Here is a 20646-nt window from a genome sequence, read left to right as displayed (position 1 = left end):
ATCTGAAACTAAACATGACCAAGACTGAGCTTCTTATCTTTCCCCCTAAACCAACCTCTCCTCCTCCCCCATTCTCTATTTCTGTGGATAACACTTCCATCCTTCCTGTCTCATTTTTATTTTTGTTATATTTGTATCCCGCGCTTTCCCACTCATGGCAGGCTCAATGCGGCTTACATGGGGCAATGGAGGGTTAAGTGACTTCCTCAGAGTCACAAGGAGCTGCCTGTGCCTTAAGTGGGAATCAAACTCAGTTCCTCAGTTCCATCAGCTCGTAACCTTGGGGTCATCTTCGACGCCTCCCTCTCCTGTTGTTTCTCTCTCTATAATATCAGCAAAATTCGCCCTTTCCTTTCTGAGCACACTACCAAAACCCTCATGCACACTCTTATCACCTCTCGCTTAGACTATTGCAACTTGCTTCTCACAGGTCTCCCACTTAGCCATCTCTCTCCTCTTCAATCTGTTCAAAATTCTGCTGCACGACTAATATTCCGCCAGGGTCGTTATGCTCATATTAGCCCTCTCCTCAAGTCACTTCACCGGCTTCCTATCCGTTTCCGCATACAGTTCAAACTCCTCTTATTGACCTATAAGTGCATTCACTCTGCAGCTCCTCAGTACCTCTCCACTCTCATCTCTCCCTACATTCCTCCCCGGGAACTCCATTCACTGGGTAAATCTCTCTTATCTGCACCCTTCTCCTCCACCGCTAACTCCAGACTCCGTTCCTTTTATCTTGCTGCACCATATGCCTGGAATAGACTTCCTGAGCCAGTACGTCAAGCTCCATCTCTGGCCGTCTTCAAATCTAAACTAAAAGCCCACTCTTTTGATGCTGCTTTTAACTCCTAACCCTTATTCACTTGTTCAGAACCCTTATTTTATCATCCTCACTTTAATATTCCCTTATCTCGTTTGTCCTGTTTGTCTGTCCTAATTAGATTGTACGCTTTGTCGAGCAGGGACTGTCTCTTCATGTTCAAGTGTACGTCTAGCGCTGCGTACGTCTAGTAGCGCTATAGAAATGATAAGTAGTAGTAGTGGCGTTGCTGCGGCGGTTACGCTGGACTCCATTTGGAGTACACTCCAGCACTTGGATCAGACCATGTCGAATTCTGCAAGTTGAATAGAGACGCTTGTGAGTACTGTTGAAAATTTATCCACAGCATTAAAGTTAATGGGAGAATAGATATCATAAATAATGAAGTTAAAAAAGTGAAAGAAACTTCGGGATCTCTGATAAAGCGAATGCTACATACCTGTAGAAGGTATTCTCCGAGGACAGCAGGCTGATTGTTCTCACTGATGGGTGACGTCCATGGCAGCCCCTCCAATCGGAAACTTCACTAGCAAAGGCCTTCGCGCCCATGCGCATGCGCAGCCGTCTTCCCGCCCGAACCGGCTCGTGTTCGTCAGTCCCGTAAGTAGCAAGACAAAGACAAGGGAAGACACAACTCCAAAGGGGAGGCGGGCGGGTTTGTGAGAACAATCAGCCTGCTGTCCTCGGAGAATACCTTCCACAGGTATGTAGCATTCGCTTTCTCCGAGGACAAACAGGCTGCTTGTTCTCACTGATGGGGTATCCCTAGCCCCCAGGCTCACTCAAAACAAGAAACATGGTCAATTGGGCCTCGCAACGGCGAGGACATAACTGAGATTGACCTAACAACTTATCCAACTAACTGAGAGTGTAGCCTGGAACAGAATAAACATGGGCCTAGGCGGGTGGAGTTGGATTCTAAACCCCGAACAGATTCTGAAGCACTGACTGCCCGAACCGACTGTCGCGTCGGGTATCCTGCTGCAGGCAGTAATGAGATGTGAATGTGTGGACAGATGACCACGTCGCAGCTTTGCAGATCTCTTCAATAGTGGCTGACTTCAAGTGGGCCACTGACGCAGCCATGGCTCTAACATTGTGAGCCGTGACATGACCCTCAAGAGCCAGCCCAGCCTGGGCGTAAGTGAAGGAAATGCAATCTGCTAGCCAATTGGATATGGTGCGTTTCCCCACAGCCACTCCCCTCCTGTTGGGACCAAAAGAAACAAACAATTGGGCGGACTGTCTGTTGGGCTGTGTCCGCTCCAGATAGAAGGCCAATGCTCTTTTGCAGTCCAATGTGTGCAGCTGACGTTCAGCAGGGCAGGAATGAGGACGAGGAAAAAATGTTGGCAAGACAATTGACTGGTTCAGATGGAACTCCGACACTACCTTCGGCAAGAACTTAGGGTGAGTGTGGAGGACTACTCTATTATGATGAAATCTGGTATAAGGGGCCTGGGCTACCAGGGCCTGAAGCTCACTGACTCTACAAGCTGAAGTAACTGCTACCAAGAAAATGACCTTCCAGGTCAAGTACTTCAGATGGCAGGAGTTCAGTGGCTCAAAAGGAGGTTTCATCAGCTGGGTGAGAACGACATTCAGATCCCATGACACTGTAGGAGGTGTGACGGGGGGCTCTGACAAAAGCAAACCTCTCATGAAGCGAACAACTAAAGGCTGTCCTGAGATAGGCTTACCTTCCACACGGAAATGGTATGCACTGATTGCGCTAAGGTGAACTCTTACAGAGTTGGTCTTGAGACCAGACTCAGACAAGTGCAGAAGGTAGTCAAGCAGGGTCTGTGTAGGACAAGAGCGAGGATCTAAGGCCTTGCTGTCACACCAGACGGCAAACCTCCTCCATAAAAAGTAGTAACTCCTCTTAGTGGAATCTTTTCTGGAAGCAAGCAAGACACGGGAGACACCCTCCAACAGACCCAAAGAGGCAAAGTCTACGCTCTCAACATCCAGGCCGTGAGAGCCAGAGACCGGAGGTTGGGATGCAGAAGCGCCCCTTCGTCCTGTGTGATGAGGGTCGGAAAACACTCCAATCTCCACAGTTCTTCGGAGGACAACTCCAGAAGAAGAGGGAACCAGATCCGACACGGCCAAAAGGGAGCAATCAGAATCATGGTGCCCCGGTCTTGTTTGAGTTTCAACTAAGTCTTCCCCCACCATACAGCAGACCTTCCCCCCAATCCAGGAGGAAGGCATCCGATGCCAGTCGACCGTGGGCCTGTAGTCTGGAACAGAACTGAGGGACCTTGTGGTTGGCTCGAGATGCGAAGAGATTTAACAAGTGGGTGCCCCACACTTGGAAGATCTGGCGCACTACTCCGGAATTGAGCAACCACTCGTGAGGTTGCATAATCCTGCTCAACCTGTCGGCCAGACTGTTGTTTACGCCTGCCAGATATGTGGCTTGGAGCCACATGCTGACGGCTTCCTGACACAGGGGGCGAGATCCAGTGCTCCCCTGCTTGTTGATGTAATACATGGCAACCTGGTTGTCTGTCTGAATTTGGATAATTTGATGGGACAGCCGATCCCTGAAAGCCTTCAGAGCGTTCCAGACCACTCGTAACTCCAGGAGATTGATCTGCAGATCGCGTTCCTGGAGGGACCAGCTTCCTTGGGTGTGAAGTCCATCGACATGAGCTCTCCACCCCAGGAGAGACGCATCCGTAGTCAGCACCTTTTGTGGCTGAGGAATTTGGAAGGGGCGTCCCAGAGTCAAATTGGCCCAAATCGTCCACCAGCAAAGGGATTTGAGAAAACTCGTGGACAGGTGGAACACGTCCTCTAGATCCCCAGCAGCCTGAAACCACTGGGAAGCTAGGGTCCGTTGAGCAGATCGCATGTGAAGACGAGCCATGGGAATCACATGGACTGTGGAGGCCATGTGGCCAAGCAATCTCAACATCTGCCGAGCTGTGATCTGCTGGGACGCTCGTACCCGGGAGACAGGCACGAGCCATCCGAGAATCCAGCAGAGCTCCTATGAATTCGAGTCTCTGTACTGGGAGAAGGTAGGACTTTGGGTAATTTATCACAAACCCTAGTAGCTCCAGGAGTCGAATAGTCATCTGCATGGACTGTAGAGCTCCTGCCTCGGAAGTGTTCTTCACCAGCCAATCGTTGAGATAAGGGAACACGTGCACTCCGAGCCTGCGAAGCGCTGCTGCTACCACAGCTAGGCACTTCGTGAACACTCTGGGCGCAGAGGCGAGTCCAAAGGGTAGCACACAGTACTGGAAGTGACGTGATCCCAGACGAAATCGAAGATACTGTGAGCTGGCAGTATCGGGATGTGTGTATAAGCATCCTTTAAGTCCAGAGAGCATAGCCAATCGTTTTGCTGAATCATAGGGAGAAGGGTGCCCAGGGAAAGCATCCTGAACTTTTCCTTGACCAGATATTTGTTCAGGGCCCTTAGGTCTAGGATGGGACGCATCCCCCCTGTTTTCTTTTCCACAAGGAAGTACCTGGAATAGAATCCCAGCCCTTCTTGCCCCGGTGGCACGGGCTCGACCGCATTGGCATTGAGAAGGGCGGAGAGTTCCTCTGTAAGTACCTGCCTGTGCTGGAAGCTAAAGGACTGAGCTCCCGGTGGGCAATTTGGAGGCATGGCGGCCAAATTGAGGGTGTATCCTTGCCGGACTATTTGGAGAACCCACTGGTCGAAGGTTATGAGAGGCCACCTTTGGTGAAAAACTTTCAACCTCCCCCCCGACCGGCAGATCGTCCGGCACGGACACTTTGACATCGACTATGCTCTGCTGGAGCCAATCAAAAGCTCGCCCCCTGCTTTTGCTGGGGAACTGTGGGGCCTTGCTGAGGCGCACGCTGCTGACGAGAGCGAGCGCGCTGGGGCTTAGCCTGGGCCGCAGGCTATCGAGAGGGAGGATTGTACCTACGCTTACCAGAAGAGTAGGGAACAGCCCTCCTTCCCCCATAAAAACGTCTACCTGAAGAGGTAGATGTTGAAGGCTGCCGGCGGGAGAATTTGTCGAAAGCGTTATCCCGCTGGTGGAGCTGTTCTACCACGCTCGACTTTTTCTCCAAAAATGTTGTCCACTCAGCAAGGGGAGTCCGCAATCCGCTGCTGGATTCTATTCTCCAGGTCGGAGGCACGCAGCCATGAGAGTCTGCGCATCACCACACCTTGAGCAGCGGCCCTGGACGCAACATCAAAGGTATCATATACCCCTCTGGCCAGGAATTTTCTGCACGCCTTCAGCTGCCTAACCACCTCCTGAAACGGCTTGGCTTGCTCAGAAGGGAGCTTGTCCCCCAAGCCCACCAACTGCCACACATTGTTCCGCATGTGGATGCTCGTGTAGAGCTGGTAGGACTGAATCTTGGCCACGAGCATAGAAGAATGGTAGGCCTTCCTCCCAAAGGAGTCTAAAGTTCTAGAGTCCTTGCCCGGGGGCGCCGAAGCATGCTCCCTAGAACTCTTAGCCTTCTTTAGGGCCAGATCCACCACACCAGAGTCGTGAGGCAACTGAGTGCGCATCAGCTCTGGGTCCCCATGGATCCGGTACTGGGATTCGATCTTCTTGGGAATGTGGGGATTAGTTAGAGGCTTGGTCCAGTTCGCCAGCAATGTCTTTTTTAGGACATGATGCATGGGTACTGTGGACGCTTCTTTAGGTGCAGAAGGATAGTCCAAGAGCTCAAACATCTCAGCCCTGGGCTCATCCTCCACGACCACCGGGAAGGGGATGGCCGTAGACATCTCCCGGACAAAAGCCGCGAAAGACAGACTCTCGGGAGGAGAAAGCTGCCTTTCAGGGGAGGGAGTGGGATCAGAAGGAAGGCCATCAGACTCCTCATCAGAGAAATATCTGATGTCCTCCTCCTCCTCCCACGAGGCCTCACCATCGGTATCAGACACAAGTTCATGAACCTGTGTCTGAAGCCGTGCCCGACTTGACTCCGTGGAAACACGGCCACGGTGGGAGCGCTGAGAGGTAGACTCCCTCGCCAGCACCGGCGAAGCTCCCTCCACCGACGTCGTCGGGGAGTCTTCCTGCGAGGCTGCTGCAAGCGGTACCAATGCCGGAGACCTCACCCCGGGCAAAGGGCCAGCCGTCGCCTCGCTCGACGGTACCAGTGGCGCAAGCACCCCCAGTACCGGAGGAGAAGGGCGCAACAGCTCTCCCAGAATCTCTGGAAGAATGGCCCGGAGACTCTCGTGCAGAGCGGCTGTGGAGAAAGACTGGGAAGCAGATGCAGGCATCGAGGTCAGAGTCTGTTCCGGGCGTGGAGGCGGTTCCGGGCTGTCCAAGGTGGAGCGCATCGACACCTCCTGAACAGAGGGTAAGCGGTCCTCCCGGTGCTGATGCCTACTGGGTGCCGACTGCCTCGGCGACCCAGAGCTCTCGGTACCGAGGCGGGAAGGAGACCGGTATCGATGCTTCTTTGATTTCTTCAAACGAAGCATGTCACCGGAGCTTCCCAGTACCGACGAGGAGGACGTAGAATCCAACCGTCTCTTCCTCGGGGCCGAGGCCGAAGAAGGTCGGTCTCGGGGGGGGGGCTGTACCGCAGGAGCCCTCAGGGCAGGAGGAGACCCACCCGAAGGCTCACCGCCACCAGCAGGGGATTGGACAGCCCTCACCTGCACTCCAGCCGAAGCACCACCGTCCAACGACATCAGCAACAGCGGAGGTCCCGGTACCACCGACGTCGACGCAGCCTTTCGATGTCTCGGTACCAACGATGCAGAGGGTCGAAGCCTCGATGCCGTCGATGTCGATGCACTCGATGCGTCCTGTGCTGTTGTCGAAGAGCCCGAGAACAACACGTTCCACTAGGCCACTCTCGCTACCTGAGTCCTCTTTTGTAAAAGAGCACAAAGACTGCAGGCCTGCGGGTGGTGCCCAGCCCCCAGACACTGAAGACACGAAGCGTGCCTATCAGTGAGCGAGATTACCCGGGCGCACTGGGTGCACTTTTTGAAGCCGCTGGGAGACTTCGATGAGATGGCCGGAAAAATCACGCCGGCGAAATCAAAATTCGCGATGACGAAAGGCACCAAAAATAAGGGAGAGAAAACCCGTACCGAGGCCAAAAAGGCCGATCCCGAAAGCGAAAGGAAACTTACGCTGGGGGAAAGCTGGACACATGGGAAGGGACAAAGACCGAAAGGTCTCTTTTTTTTTTTTTTAGCGAATATCGCGAAGACGCGCGAGGGTCAACTTGAGGGGCACGAAACGGCGGCAAAACACGACCGTCCCAAGCGTGGACAAAAGAAGACTGACGAACACGAGCCGGTTCGGGCGGGAAGACAGCCGCGCATGGGCGCGCGAGAGCTAGCAAAGGCCTTTGCTAGTGAAGTTTCCGATTGGAGGGGCTGCCGTGGACGTCACCCATCAGTGAGAACAAGCAGCCTGCTTGTCCTTGGAGAAAAGATAATGCGATAATCCACCGAAAAATGGAACAATTTGAAAACTATAATCGAAGGTTAAACCTTCGATTACTGAATTTTCCACGTGTGCCTGTTTATACTCCTCTGGAGGTATTCAAAAGATACCTTATTGAGAATTTAAAATTTTTCCCAGAATCTATTCCCACGGTGAATAAAATTTACTATTTGCCAAATAAGAAAAATGAGGAGGATCAGCAGAAGCCACCACAAATTCAAGGAGATCTGAATATTTCGGAAATGTTGGAAACATCTTTAACTTCAGTAACCGAGAGACTAACTTTGCTTGTTTCATTTGTATTTGATCAAGATCAAGAAGCTGTGAGATTAGCTTTAAAGAACTTACAAACATTATTTTATGGGGGGAAAATTTTTTTTCTCTCCCAAGAGATAAGAAAAGCTTTTCTTGCATTAAGAACAGACTATAACCATAGGGGCATCGTTCAATTTGAATTACCCCTGTAAATGTAATGTTAAATATTTGGGAACAAAATATGTGTTTTTTTCAGAACAGTTAAAATACTTTATAGAGCAAAAAAGAATATGAAACTGCAGGATTTAAACGGTTAGGATCTAAGATTTGGAAAGAAATGAAAATAATTAAGGTGGATGTATGTGTTAAGCCTTTATTGAAATATTTTCTTTTTAAATCTCATCTCTTGAGTTTATAACGGGTTCCTCCCCCTCTTTATTGGTGGTCTAATACAAGATGTAAATTTATTACTTTTTGATCTTGACATTTCTAGAATATGCCTATCTGTTTTTTCCTGTTCAAGATGTAAAGGCTTGTAAATAATTTAAATTTATAAATAAAAAATTTTTTAAAATGAGGTGGAAAGATGGGCATGAACCCACCATCACCTTAGCAGGAGAAATATGGAGTCCAGATTCGCCCACCGTGCTTAAATTGATACCAGATATGCGATAAAAACTACAGTGCTCCGGACAATAGAACCTGGTATTATTAAAAGTAGGGCTAGCTTGACTCCAACAGAATGGACCTTCAGATCTATCCTGAAGAAGATAGCGAGAGTCTGAGTGATCGAGATCTTCCATCAACTTGTCCATCAGCTTGTCCAAAAAAGGGAACTTAACCCACCACTGTGCTACGGAGCAATGACTGCCAAGAGGCAAAAGTAGCATAATCGATGGACTGAGAGCACCAAAAACATCTGCTGGGTTGAGCGCAAGTCAAGACATACAAGGAACATGCTAAAAGTGCCACCCCTCAACTCCAGATCTAGCAACGCAAGAAGCGACGACTGGCAGAGTCCCGGAAAAAAATCTGAAAATTGCTGATTGCCGTAACGGCATGCTCTATCTGCCTAAGCACAGCTAGACCCCTGTAAAGACAAAATACAACTTCTGAATCGGCCAAGGAAGGCAGCGGCAAAACCCTCAGCTGTGGAAGAGTTTAACTTGAGTCCATGAAAGATGCCGACCAACAGCTGAGAACGAACCACAAATTGTACTGCAATGATAGAGAGGATCAAACTGGAGAGAGGGTTGCGCTATATGTTAAAGAGGGAATTGAGTCAAATAAAATAAACATTGTACATGACACAGATAACAGTGTGGAATCATTATGGATAGAAATTCCATGTGTAGAGCTGTACTACCATCTGCCGGGACAGAACGAACAGATGGATAAAGAAAGGTGTACAGAGATTAGGAAAGCTGGCAAATTAAGTAACACTATAATAATGGGCAATTTCAATTACCCCAATATAACTGGATAAATGTTACATCAGGGAATGCCAGGAAGATAAAATTTCTAGATGTAATAAACAACTTCTCGGAGCAACTGATCCAAAACCGACGAGAGGGGGAGCCATTTTGGATCTGGTCCTTGGTATCGTGCAGGGCATCGTGCGAGAGGTGGCGGTGTTGGATGCCCTGGGCAACACTTACCATAACAATCAAGTTTGAGCTACTATCTGGGATGAACCCGCAAAGAAAATCTACTGTAGGTGCATTTATTTTTCAAAAGGGCAACTATAATAAAATGAGTAAAATGGTTAAAAAGAAGCTAAAAGTATCAGCTGCAAAGGTTAGGACATTAAATCAGGCATGGACATTATTCAAAAATACCATCTTGGAAGCCCAGACCAGATGCTTTCCACGTATTTGCAAAGGTGGAAAGAAAAGAAAATTACAGTAACAATTTTTTCGGGTACAGAAAGCCTGTGAAGGAATCCGTGGGACCGTTAGAACATGAAGGAGAAAAAAAAAAGGGGTGTTCAGGGAGGACAAGACCATAACGGAGAAACTAAATGAATTATTTGCTTAGTTCTTTACAGAAGATTATGTTAAGAGATCTGTACTGGAAATGGTTTTCAAGGGTGATGATATGGTGGAACTGAAAGAAATCTCCATGAACACAGAAGATGTACTGAGCCAAACTGACAAATTAAATAGTAGAAAATCACCTGGACCGCCAGATGGCATACATCCAAGGGTACTCAAGAACAAAGAATGAAATTCCTGATCTTTTAGTAATATGTAACTTGTCGTTAAAACCATCTGTAGTACCTGAAGATTGGAGGGTGGCCAATGTGACGCTGATTTTTAAAAAGGGTTCCAGGGGGTGAAAGGGAAAATTAGGTTCTTACCTTGGTAATTTTCTTTCCTTTAGTCATAGCAGATGAAGCCATTACGTATGGGTTGTGTCCATCAACCAGCAGGGGGAGATAGAGAGCACTCCAATTTCACAGTGCCACATGGTCAGCTAGCTCCACTGCCTCTTCTGTATTTGAAGCTTCCAAAGCAGTATAACAAACCGCAATGGGAATAACATGAACTTTCCTCACAGCGAACGATGGCCCCTTAACAAGGGCATAAACTCAAAAGGAGGGAATGAACACATCCTCCTGGAGGGAATAAACTCATCCTCCTCTTTGTATTTATGGAGGGAATACACACATCCTCCTGGAGGGAATGAACTCAACCTCCTACACATGAACTGGAGGGAATGAACTCATCCTCCTATAAGTGAACAAGAATCCTGAAGACTGTTTTCCAACTTTCTCCCAAGGAAGGATTAGAACTTCAGGAAACAAGAACAGAACCTGAAACAGATTCACATCATACAGACAATCATACAGGGAGGGCTCATGGCTTCATCTGATATGACTAAAGGAAAGAAAATTACCAAGGTAAAAACCTAATTTTCCCTTCCTTGTCATCAATCAGATGAAGCCATTACGTATGGGATGTATCAAAGCAATCCCTATATAGGGTGGGAACAAGTCACACCACGAGCTAGCACTTGTGCTCCAAAACGCGCATCCCTCCTAGCAGCCACAACCAGCCTGTACTGTCGGGCAAATGAGAGCTTCGAAGCCCATGTTGCTGCACTGCAAATCTCATGAAGAGAGAGTGCTCCAGTTTCAGCCCAAGAGGAAGAAATCGCTCTTGTAGAATGTGCCTTAAAGGCTACAGGCGGAGGCCGGCCGGCAAGCAGATAAGCTGAAAAGATAGCTTCTTTGAGCCAGCGGGCAATAGTGGCTTTAGACGCTGGAAACCCTCTAAGAGAACCTGATAGTAAAACAAACAAATGATCAGAGGTCCTGAAAGAATTTGTAATTCGCAGATACTGCAACAGAGTCCTGCGCACATCCAAAAGGTGCAACTGCCCAAATGAACCTGGAAACTCCTCCTCAACAAAGGAGGGAAGAAAAACAGGCTGGTTTAGGTGAAACGCTGAAACCACCTTAGGCATGAAGGAAGGCACGGTCCGAAACATGATCCATGACTCTGAGAATTGCAGAAAGGGTCTCTACATGACAGCGCCTGGAGCTCTGACACCCGTCTCACCGAGGTAATGGCCACTAAAAAGACGGCCTTCAGTGTCAAATCTTTCTCTGAAGCACGCCGAAGCGGTTCAAAGGGAGCCCCCTGAAGGGCCTTCAATACTAACCCCAGGTTCCAAGCTGGACAAGGTGCCCGCACGGGAAGACGGAGCCGAAGTACCCCTCTAAGAAACCGTGCCACATCTGGATGAGCAGCTAAGGACACGCCTTCAACCTTGCCACGCAGGGAGGCCAATGCTGCCACTTGCACCCGCAGGGTACAACATCCTGCAAAAAGTAATCGGCGAGACAGGAGCCCGCAACAGAGAAAGCGCTCTTGAAACACACCAGACTTCAAACTGGCGCCAAATCCTGGCATAAGCCACGGAAGTGGAGCGCTTACGGGCTTGCAGGAGAGTGGAAATTACCTTATTTGTGTAGCCTTTCTGTCTCAATTCCGCCCTCTCAATCGCCATGCCATAAGACCAAAGCAGCAGGCATCCTCCATGGCCACCGGACCCTGTGACAACAGGTGCGGAACCAGAGGTAACGGAAAGGGAGCCTCCAACAGCATCTGTCGGAGGTCCGCATACCAAGGCCTCCTGGGCCAATCCGGGGCGATGCGCACCACTTCTCCTGGATGCAGCCGAATCCGCAGTAGCACTCGCCCTATCAAGGGCCATGGAGGGAAGACATACAGCAAGCCCAGGGGCCAGGGTTGAGCCAAGGCATCCAACCCAGCAGAGTGAGGATCCCTCCATCTGCTGAAGAAGCACGGGACTTTGGCATTGGAACTGGTCGCCATAAGATCCATCACTGGCTTGCCCCATTTGGCACATATCTGCAGGAATACATCGTCTGCTAGTTCCCACTCCGCTGGATTGATCTGATGCCTGCTTAGATAGTCGGCTTGCACGTTGCTCTGACCTGCAATGTGAGCTGCTGACAGGGACTGTAGATGCAGCTCGGCCCAGTGGCAAATTTGTTTGGCCTGCGCGGCTAGAGCTCTGCACTGAGTGCCGCCTTGTCGATTTATGTAGGCCACTGCTGTTGTGTTGTCCGACATCACTCGGACAGCCAATCCTTCCAGGGTCACTTGAAAGACCAGAAGAGCCAGAAACACCGCTTTCAACTCCAGGCGGTTGATAGACCACTCCAACTCGTCGGGCGTCCACAGACCCTGGGCATGCTTCCCCTGGCAATGTGCGCCCCAGCTTTTCAGGCTGGCATCTATCACCACTAGACACCAATCGGGGAGCGCCAGCGGCATTCCCCGCCGCAACATGCTGTCCGAGAGCCACCACTCCATACTGAGGCGGGCCGCAGGGAGCCAAGAAAGTCTGCACTGATAATCCTGAGATACTGGAGACCATCGTTGAAGTAGAGAATACTGTAGAGGTCTCAGGTGCGCTCTCGCCCATGGCACCACTTCCAAGTGGAAGTGGCTGTCATCGATCCCAACAGCTGGACAATGTCCCAAGCTCGCGGGCGGGGCATCCTCAGGAGCAGACGGACCTGATTCTGAAGCTTGCACCGCCTTTGCTCGGGAAGAAACACACAGCCCGAGGCTGTGTCGAACCTGGCCCCCAAATATTCTAGAGATTGTGAGGGGGTCAGGTAACTTTTGGCCATATTGACGACCCAGCCCAGAGATTGAAGGACTGGCTGTAGCTAGATGACTCTCTTTTTCTGAGTCTGCTCTGATGAGCCAGTCGTCTAGGTACGGGTGAACCCAGATACCCTCTCGCCTGAGAAAGGCAGCTACTACCATCATTACCTTGGAGAAGGTTCGGGGAGCTGTGGCGAGGCCAAAAGGCAAGGCCCGAAACTGGAAATGTTTTCCAAACACCACAAACCACAGAAACTTCTGGTGCGGGGGCCAAATTGGTATGTGCAAGTAAGCAAGTAAGAATCTCTCCTGGCTGTACCGCCGCAATGACAGAGCGCAGGGTTTCCATGTGAAAATGCCGCACTCTTAAGGACTTGTATAGCTCTTTTAAGTCCAGGATCGGGCGAAAAGACCCGCCTTTTCGTGGCACCACAAAGTAAATGGAGTAGCAGCCTAGACCTTGTTCGGCGGGAGGCACAGGGGTCACAGCCCCTATCTGGCATAGACTGTGCAGACTCATCTACCGCCGCCCGTTTGGCGGTAGAACCGCATTGGGACTCCACAAACACGTCTCTCACCAGGGCATTGAATTCTATTCGGTATCCATCTCTAATCAGGTCCAAGACCCACTGATTTGCGGAGATTTTGGCCCACTCCTCAAAAAAGAGGGAAAGTCTTCCTCCGATGACAGGAAACGAGGAGGGGGCCGGCGCACCATCATTGAGAGGGTCGCCCCTGAACTCCAGGCCTTGAACCGGCAGCTGCGGAACGTTTGTCCGAGCGAAAGGAGTTTCTCTGCTGAAAGCGGGCACGCGAAGTGAACCCAGCAGCACGCTCCAGGCGGTACCTTCTAGCTTCATGGAAGCGAGGTCTGTAAGAGGAGCGGGACCGCCTGACCCTTAGAGGAAGGCTTCGGCCTATCTTCGGGCAAGCGCTGAGGTTTGGAATCCCCCAGGCCTTTAACAATGTTTTCCAGCTCCTCACCAAACAGGAGAAGGCCTTGAAAGGGCAACTTCACCAACCTTTGCTTAGAGGCCATGTCTGCCGCCCAATGTCGTAGCCAAAGAGTGCGGCGAGCCGCCACTGCTACAGCCATTTGTTTAGCCGAAGCTCTGACCATATCATAAAGGGCGTCAGCCAAAAAGGACAAGGCTGACTCCATCCACGGAGCCACTTCAGATAAGGTCTCCGCTCCATCACCGGGCTGTTCCACTGCCTGCTGTAACCAAGCCAAGCAGGCTCTAGCAGCATAACAACTGCATGCAGATGCCCGAACAGCGAGACCTGCCAAATCAAAGGACCACTTCAGAGCTGAATCAAGCCTGCGGTCTTGAATATCCTTCAGGGCAACACCTCCTTCAACAGGGAGGGTAGTTCTCTTTGTCACAGCCGTGACCAGGGCATCCACTTTAGGCATTGCAAAGCGAGCCAAATATTCCTCACTCAGAGGGTATAATTGCCCCATAGCCCTGGCAACCTTCAAAGGTCCCTCGGGGTCAGCCCATTGAGCCGAAATAAGCTCTTGGATGGAGTCATGCAAAGGAAAGGCTTGAGCAGGTTTTCTGGTACTAGCCATCCTTTGATTAACAGAGGAGGCTGTGCCACTCCCAGGATCTTCAATCAAGAGGGCTTCTTGTAAGGCATCTGAAATAAGCGCTGGCAGCTCCTCGCGGTGGAAAATCCTCACCGCAGACGGATCATCAAGCTCCTGTGGCAATTCTGCACCAGACTCTGGCTCCTCAGACCAAGAAGTTCTGCCAGACCCCTCAGAATCCTCATAGCCCGACCACCCGGGGGGGGGGGGGGAAGAAGCCATACTGAGAAGGGGAATTAGCCCTTCTGCGTTTATCAGGAGGATAAGAAACAGGCAAAGCCAACTCCAAAAGGCCAGGATCCACCGGGGGGGGGGGGGGGGCAGGCAGAGGGTCCGAAGAACCCTGTGGAAGAGCTCTTTTTTTTTTTTTTTTTTTTTTTTTTATTTATAATATATTTGCAATACATCACAAGAATTTCTTGCTATGGAAACATGAGAGTAACCAATAATACAAAGGAAATACTTTTAGAACAATTTAGTCTTCTCTTCTTAGACCACCAAAGGGAAAAATGAGGGGGGATTCTAAAAGTTAAGAAGAACATTAAAGTAATATGTTACATAGGCAAAACAGGCCTGAACGCTAATCCACGGATAATTACATTTCTCAAAACTTTCTCTAGGAGTCACTTGACAATTTTCTTTAATTCAACAAAACTTTTCAGCTGGTCCGGATCATAAAATATGTATTTGTTACCTTTATATTTTACCAAACATTTACATGGATATGATAATAAGAAACTGGCTCCTAGCAATTTAGTCTCTTCTCTCAGTGCAAGAAACTTTTTGCGTTTTTCTTGAGCAGTTCTTGTCACATCCGGGTATATCCATACTCGAGCTCCAAGAAATTCTTTAGGGGCATTTTTGAAATATAATTTCATAACTGAATTAACATCTTGCTCAAAGACAAAAGATACTAAAACAGTAGTACGAGATTGAACTTCATTCATAGACTGTTCCAAAAAAGCTGTCAAATCTTGTAATCCAAGAGATTGTGTAGGTTGATTTTCTGATTTTCTCTTCTGCTCCTCTTTTTGCGGAATTGGGAGATAGTATATTTTATTAATCAGAGGCATCATATCAGAGGAGTAATTGAGATTCTCAGAAAGGTATTTTTTAAATAATTCAAGTACACTTAACTCTGGCATTCTTGGAAAATTGATTATTCTCAAATTAAGACGCCTGTTAAAGTTTTCAAGTTGGTCTAGTTTATTGTGTAATATAATTTTATCTTTAATCAGGCTTTCTGTAGTAATCTTTAAAGAATCTGTTTCTTGTTGAAAAACAGTTCTCTAAGAGCTAACTTCTTGTCGTATCTTTTCTACTGAGTCATTCAAAAAGTCAACTTTAGTTACTAAAGATGTTGTTTCCGAAGCAGCTTTCATAGTAATAGCTGTTAAATGTTTTAACATTGTCGAGATACTTCCCAGAGTTACCTCTGCTGGGGCAAAAAGCTCCCGTTGTAGATCTTCTGCAGTTTTCCCGGGCAAGGCTCCATCCGCTGAGTCTTCCTCGGCGCCATCTTCAGACACCGCCGAAAACTCCACCTTATCCCTAAGATCTGCAGGGCACAGAGGAGGATTGAGATCCGGGGAGGAAAGTGTAGTATCGTGCTCGAGAGGAATCGTCGCTTCTCCAAACGTTCCCTCAGCCAAGCTCCCTTTCACCCTCTGCCGTGGAGTACTCGTGGCGAACTCGTCGAGGGTCGTCTGGATTAATTGAGCAGTCGTGGTCGCGGATGGCAGGCTTTTGACTACCCCTTTTCGCTTTGTATGCGGCATTTCTCAAAAAAAAGTTTTCAAGCAAAAGGTAAGTCCAGAGAGCCTCCACGATCGCTATCGAGTTGCGTCCGCCATCTTGGAACGCCCCCTCTTTCTGGAAGAGCTCTTTTAAGCATGTACGCCCTATGCAGCATTAAAACAAAATCAGGGGAGAAAACCGCTCCCTGACCGCCCGGATCCTGCCCAGGGCTATCAGCTCTATTATTAGCCTCACTCAGAGGACCCCTCCCCCTCCCCAGGATTCAGGGCTCTCTGTCGCAACGGAGGCCGCGCCATGTGGAAAATCCAAAATGGCGTCCACTGCCAGCTCAGAGCGCAGATCGCCGCTCGCCATGCTCGGGCTGGCTCTACCGTCTGTACAGCACAAATTACAGAGCCCCGCTGCTGATTTGCGCTTGCCACATTTAGAACAGCGCTTTACAGTCTCCGCAGCCATCGCCGAAAACAGCGGTAAAATTAAAAAATGGCGGTTCGCACCAAAAACGTCACGATCGCGGGCCCACCCCAGAGTCAGAAAACACTCTTCTCACTAGATCGAGTATCACAGCTCCGGTCCTGCAGAAGAATCTCAAGAAAAAAAACCTCTTTTCCAAGATCACTGCGCTAAAGCGCGACGCGACTTTAATTTTTTTTTTTTAACGCTGTGAGGAACGCAGAGGCAAAAGAGGTAAATAAAAAAACACTCCGGAGGCTCAGATAAGTGGGAAAGGCAGGGAAAAGCGAACCAATGTGCCTGCATCCACTGAGTGGGAAAGGACAGGGAAAAGCAAGCTAATATGTCCACATCCATGGGGGCATGGGTAACAGGGAAAGGGCTGACCTATGTGCCTTCAAAGTGAAGCTACCATAGCCTCTAACACTCTGGCTACAACTGGCAAGCCAGGAGCCACCCCCAGGCAGATTTTTGATGGAGCTCGAAGAAGCTGCAGCCACCCTGCCTGGGGAGATAGAGAATACTGAAGAGGCAGTGGAGCTAGCTGGCCATGAGGCACTGTGAAAAGTTGAGTGCTCTCTATCTCCCCCTGCTGGTTGATGGACACAAACCATGCGTAATGGCTTCATCTGCTTGATGACAAGGAAAGGCTCGTTAAAGGCTAGTTTAGTTTACTGCATCTTGCCCTAAGTGTTCTTCCCACACCAGGGAATACATAGCATTGACTGTATTCTCTCAAGCAACTTCAGCACAGTCTGTTCATGGATTCATTGTATTTGTATCATGGCTCTGATGAGAACAACCCATACATAAGACAACCCTGTTTTACTGATAGGATTTTGAAGTTAACATTGCTTGACTTATAAACAAGTATATATGATAAATGACAAACACCATGGCATTGGCCCTTCTTAAGTTAGTCACCCTTACTTCTATCTAACTCCTACTACTCTATTTCAGGGGTGGGCAACCTTTATACACAGAGGGCCGCAAGTACTGTCCCCGACCAAGCTGCAGACAAACTTAAACAGATGTGCCATATAATTTACATATCATTCAAAACTCAAATGTGATGACTGAATAAACAAATTACCAGAATGATCCATTACCACATACTTCAGTCATTACTTAAGATTAATAAGATCTCTGCTGCTATTCAGAAAATATAGAATTTAAAAATCACCAAAACTCATTTGACATGCCAAATTTCTCTGTGTGCTTCCTATGGTCTCGTAGGCTGCATAAAATTGAATGGCAGGCCCCAGGTTGCCCACCCCTGCCCCATCTTATGTCTATATGTTCGACCTCCAGTTACACCATATGGTGTCCATTAAGATATTTTAAATGTACGTAGCATACTAGGCCATAATGTATATCATTATTTTAATATATGTTTATTACTATAACTGTCTATTGTCTATATCCAGCTTATTCTTACTGTACACTATCTTGGGTGAATTTAAAAATGTGATCTGGGGGCGGGGGGGATTTGCCTTTCTGTGGTTACAATCAGAGCTGTTTACATATTATACACCGGTAGTTATTTTGTATACGACTTGACCAGGAATAAATAAAATAAATACACTAATCAGCTTTAAATATCACTGGAGAACATTTGTGCCTATGCTTTTCTCTCTTATCTCTTCTGGTATGCATTAAATAAAAGCTTTATAGGGTCAAAAACAAAAAATAAAGTTGGCCAAAAATCTTTATTCTTCTAACTAGGAAATCTGCCTGTGTTTCATTCAATTCCAGGTTGTCAAATAAACCTTTAAACACAAGTGTACGTGAAATAGATACAAAATAAGAACGTCTTAAATGACAAATCAAAGTGACAACTTACAATTTCAGACCGTCCATCTCTACAAGCATTTTGAAACCTTGCTTGTCTTTCTTCATGAGGTCTGTCCCTGAATCCTGTGTATTTTATCTACGAAAAAAACAGCAGCTAATATTTGAAAACAGTCTTACGACTTTTACACTATAACAAAGGCTTAAAAGATAAAGAGGATAGTGCTCATCTATTGGAAACTAAAGGCAAGTTATTTGTACAGTTAGTCAAGATATAAGGAACTGGTCTAAGTTACATGTGTAGCAAGCTAGTCCAGGTGCAGAATGGGTGTGTATCCTGGGCCCTCTATCTTTCTTCAACTAACAATAGTATTCAGCTCAGCCATTTCACGATTAAAAAAAAAACATACAGTCTGAAACACGTTTAAAGGGTATATTTGATTTTCAGTAATCTAAAGAACAAATGTGATCTTTACACGGTAGCGATGCACATATTTATTTTGTTACAAGGATGGAATCAGACAGGTCTGTACGTTGTAAGCATTTTACTTTTCAGAAAAAAAAAAAAGACAAAAAGTTGCAGACCATGCTCAAAAGTTACCTTCTTTCGTCTGACATTTAACGCGCCCTTCTGCCTCCAAAACAGTAAGACTAGATATGGAATATTTCAATAACACTTATACCCAAACTTGGGAAAACTAACTCAGCTACTTCAAAACTAACAGGCAGAAGTCCTGGATTTAGATAAAACCACCCTAAATTCCCTGCGTCCTTCAACCCCGTACCTCGACTATCCACTGCGGGGGCTTCTTGGCTACCATCACCTTCACCTACCTTACCTCGCATTCGCGGCTCAGCTTCCTGAAGAACTCTTCGTTCTCGAACTTGCTCCTCTGGTCAGGGACGACCCGCGGCATGCTCGTACCGTACAGGGCGCGGCCACTACGCCCTGCCTAAGAAACAGCGGCGGAGACAGCCCGTGCCCTAAGACCGAATCAGAAAGTAATAACAGCTTCTTCTGCACTTCCACCCTAACACTATATCGGAATCTGGCGGTTCAGTCTTCTTCTACCCACTCTCATTCCCCAATCGTTCGAATGGTTTGCACAGCAACCGCGCCTAGGAGAGGATACAGGGACAGACTAACCCCTCGCGGTGTGTCCCAAGATGCACCGGGCGGGGGTTAGGCGCCGCCATCTTGGAATATGGCGCCCAAGAAGCAGGAAAAAGTGGGCATCAACAAGGACGTTTAATAGACAAGAGACGAAGTGAGACTATCTACTCCATTGTATGAGCTGAAGCCAGTAGGAGGAGCTTGCCGCGGTTTTAGTACACCCAAATCAGTAGCAAACGCTATTGAAAACAATAGCAAAATATTATTAAATGTAATCAATAGAAGTAAAATAAAACATATAAAAGAAAATAAGATGATACGTTTTTTATTGGACTAACTTAATACATGTTTCAAATAGCTTTCAGGTAGCCCTTCTTCAGATCAGAGATAAGCAAATGTCGATAAATAACAGTATATATAAGCGAAACATCAAATCATTCCAGTGACAGCCTCACACTCACAGGATGACGAGGATGGGGTAGGTAAGGTGAGAAACATGGGAGCATGGTGGCTAAGAAACAGTAAAAGATGCATGATGATAAGAAGGTGACAAAAGCAGTAGATTTTTATGGTTTATAATGAGCTAGAAAACCTAGATCTTTGTTAAGGCCTGTCTGGTGGGTGTCAAAATCAGACCACAAACAACACTCTGTATCAACAAAATGTGGTTAATTAACCAGTCAGACTAGATAAAGAGTATGAGTGGGACAACTGACTGCATGCATAACACTTTGTTCAAAATTGCCAGGAGGGGGTAGCAAACAAGGAAGATGCTCAGAATGACAACCAGCACATAGCTATGTATGTTGTTAAGGACTCATATCAGTCCCTCTGGAAATACCACACCTTATTTCTCAAATGGTTTTCTATGCTCCATCATCCAATCTCCAGATATTCAGAGATGGTGGTGGGTGAGGCGTCACACTAGTTTATGCATCCTGAAGAAACACTTATTCAGGTTTTCCCATCTCCACTATGAACTGTCATGACATTGATTTGCATTGAGTATAGGTAGTGCATGCACATCTCTATCATGAGTCTTCATTGTGGAGATCCTGAAAACCTCATTGTCTGGGGTCAGGTTGGGGAAATACTGTGCTATGCCCTCTGACATTTGCTCACACTTCCTCAGGGGCTTGAGTTTCTGAACCACGGGAACAGTAAAGGCATCTTGGTGTCATCAAGCTGATTATCACAAGTGTCACTGCTAGTCTTCCTATCTGTACCCCTTCTCTCAGCATGAAATGTGATAGCCAGGGTCCCCAAGAGGTACACTG

At 47.9% G+C, this 20646-nt stretch overlaps 1 protein-coding gene across 3 annotated transcripts in view; it reads right to left on the bottom strand.

Annotated features, from left to right (window-relative positions):
- The window catches only part of CBFB (core-binding factor subunit beta), a 289629-nt gene extending 270173 nt beyond the window's left edge, over positions 1 to 19456 (bottom strand). For all 3 annotated transcript variants that reach the window (XM_030203710.1, XM_030203712.1, XM_030203711.1), the window contains exons 1-2: positions 19095 to 19456; positions 18308 to 18394 (exon numbers count right to left, since the gene is read on the bottom strand). In XM_030203710.1, coding sequence (XP_030059570.1) covers positions 18308 to 18394; positions 19095 to 19172 — 165 coding nt within the window. In that variant the 5' untranslated portion in view covers positions 19173 to 19456. The remainder of the gene's footprint in view (positions 1 to 18307; positions 18395 to 19094) is intronic.
- Between the last annotated feature and the right edge of the window lie 1190 nt (positions 19457 to 20646).

Source organism: Microcaecilia unicolor, chromosome 5 (assembly GCF_901765095.1).
Source record: "Microcaecilia unicolor chromosome 5, aMicUni1.1, whole genome shotgun sequence".
Lineage (NCBI taxonomy): Eukaryota > Metazoa > Chordata > Amphibia > Gymnophiona > Siphonopidae > Microcaecilia > Microcaecilia unicolor.
The sequence above is the reverse complement of the archived record's forward strand: the minus strand, read 5'-3'. Positions and strand labels throughout refer to the sequence as shown.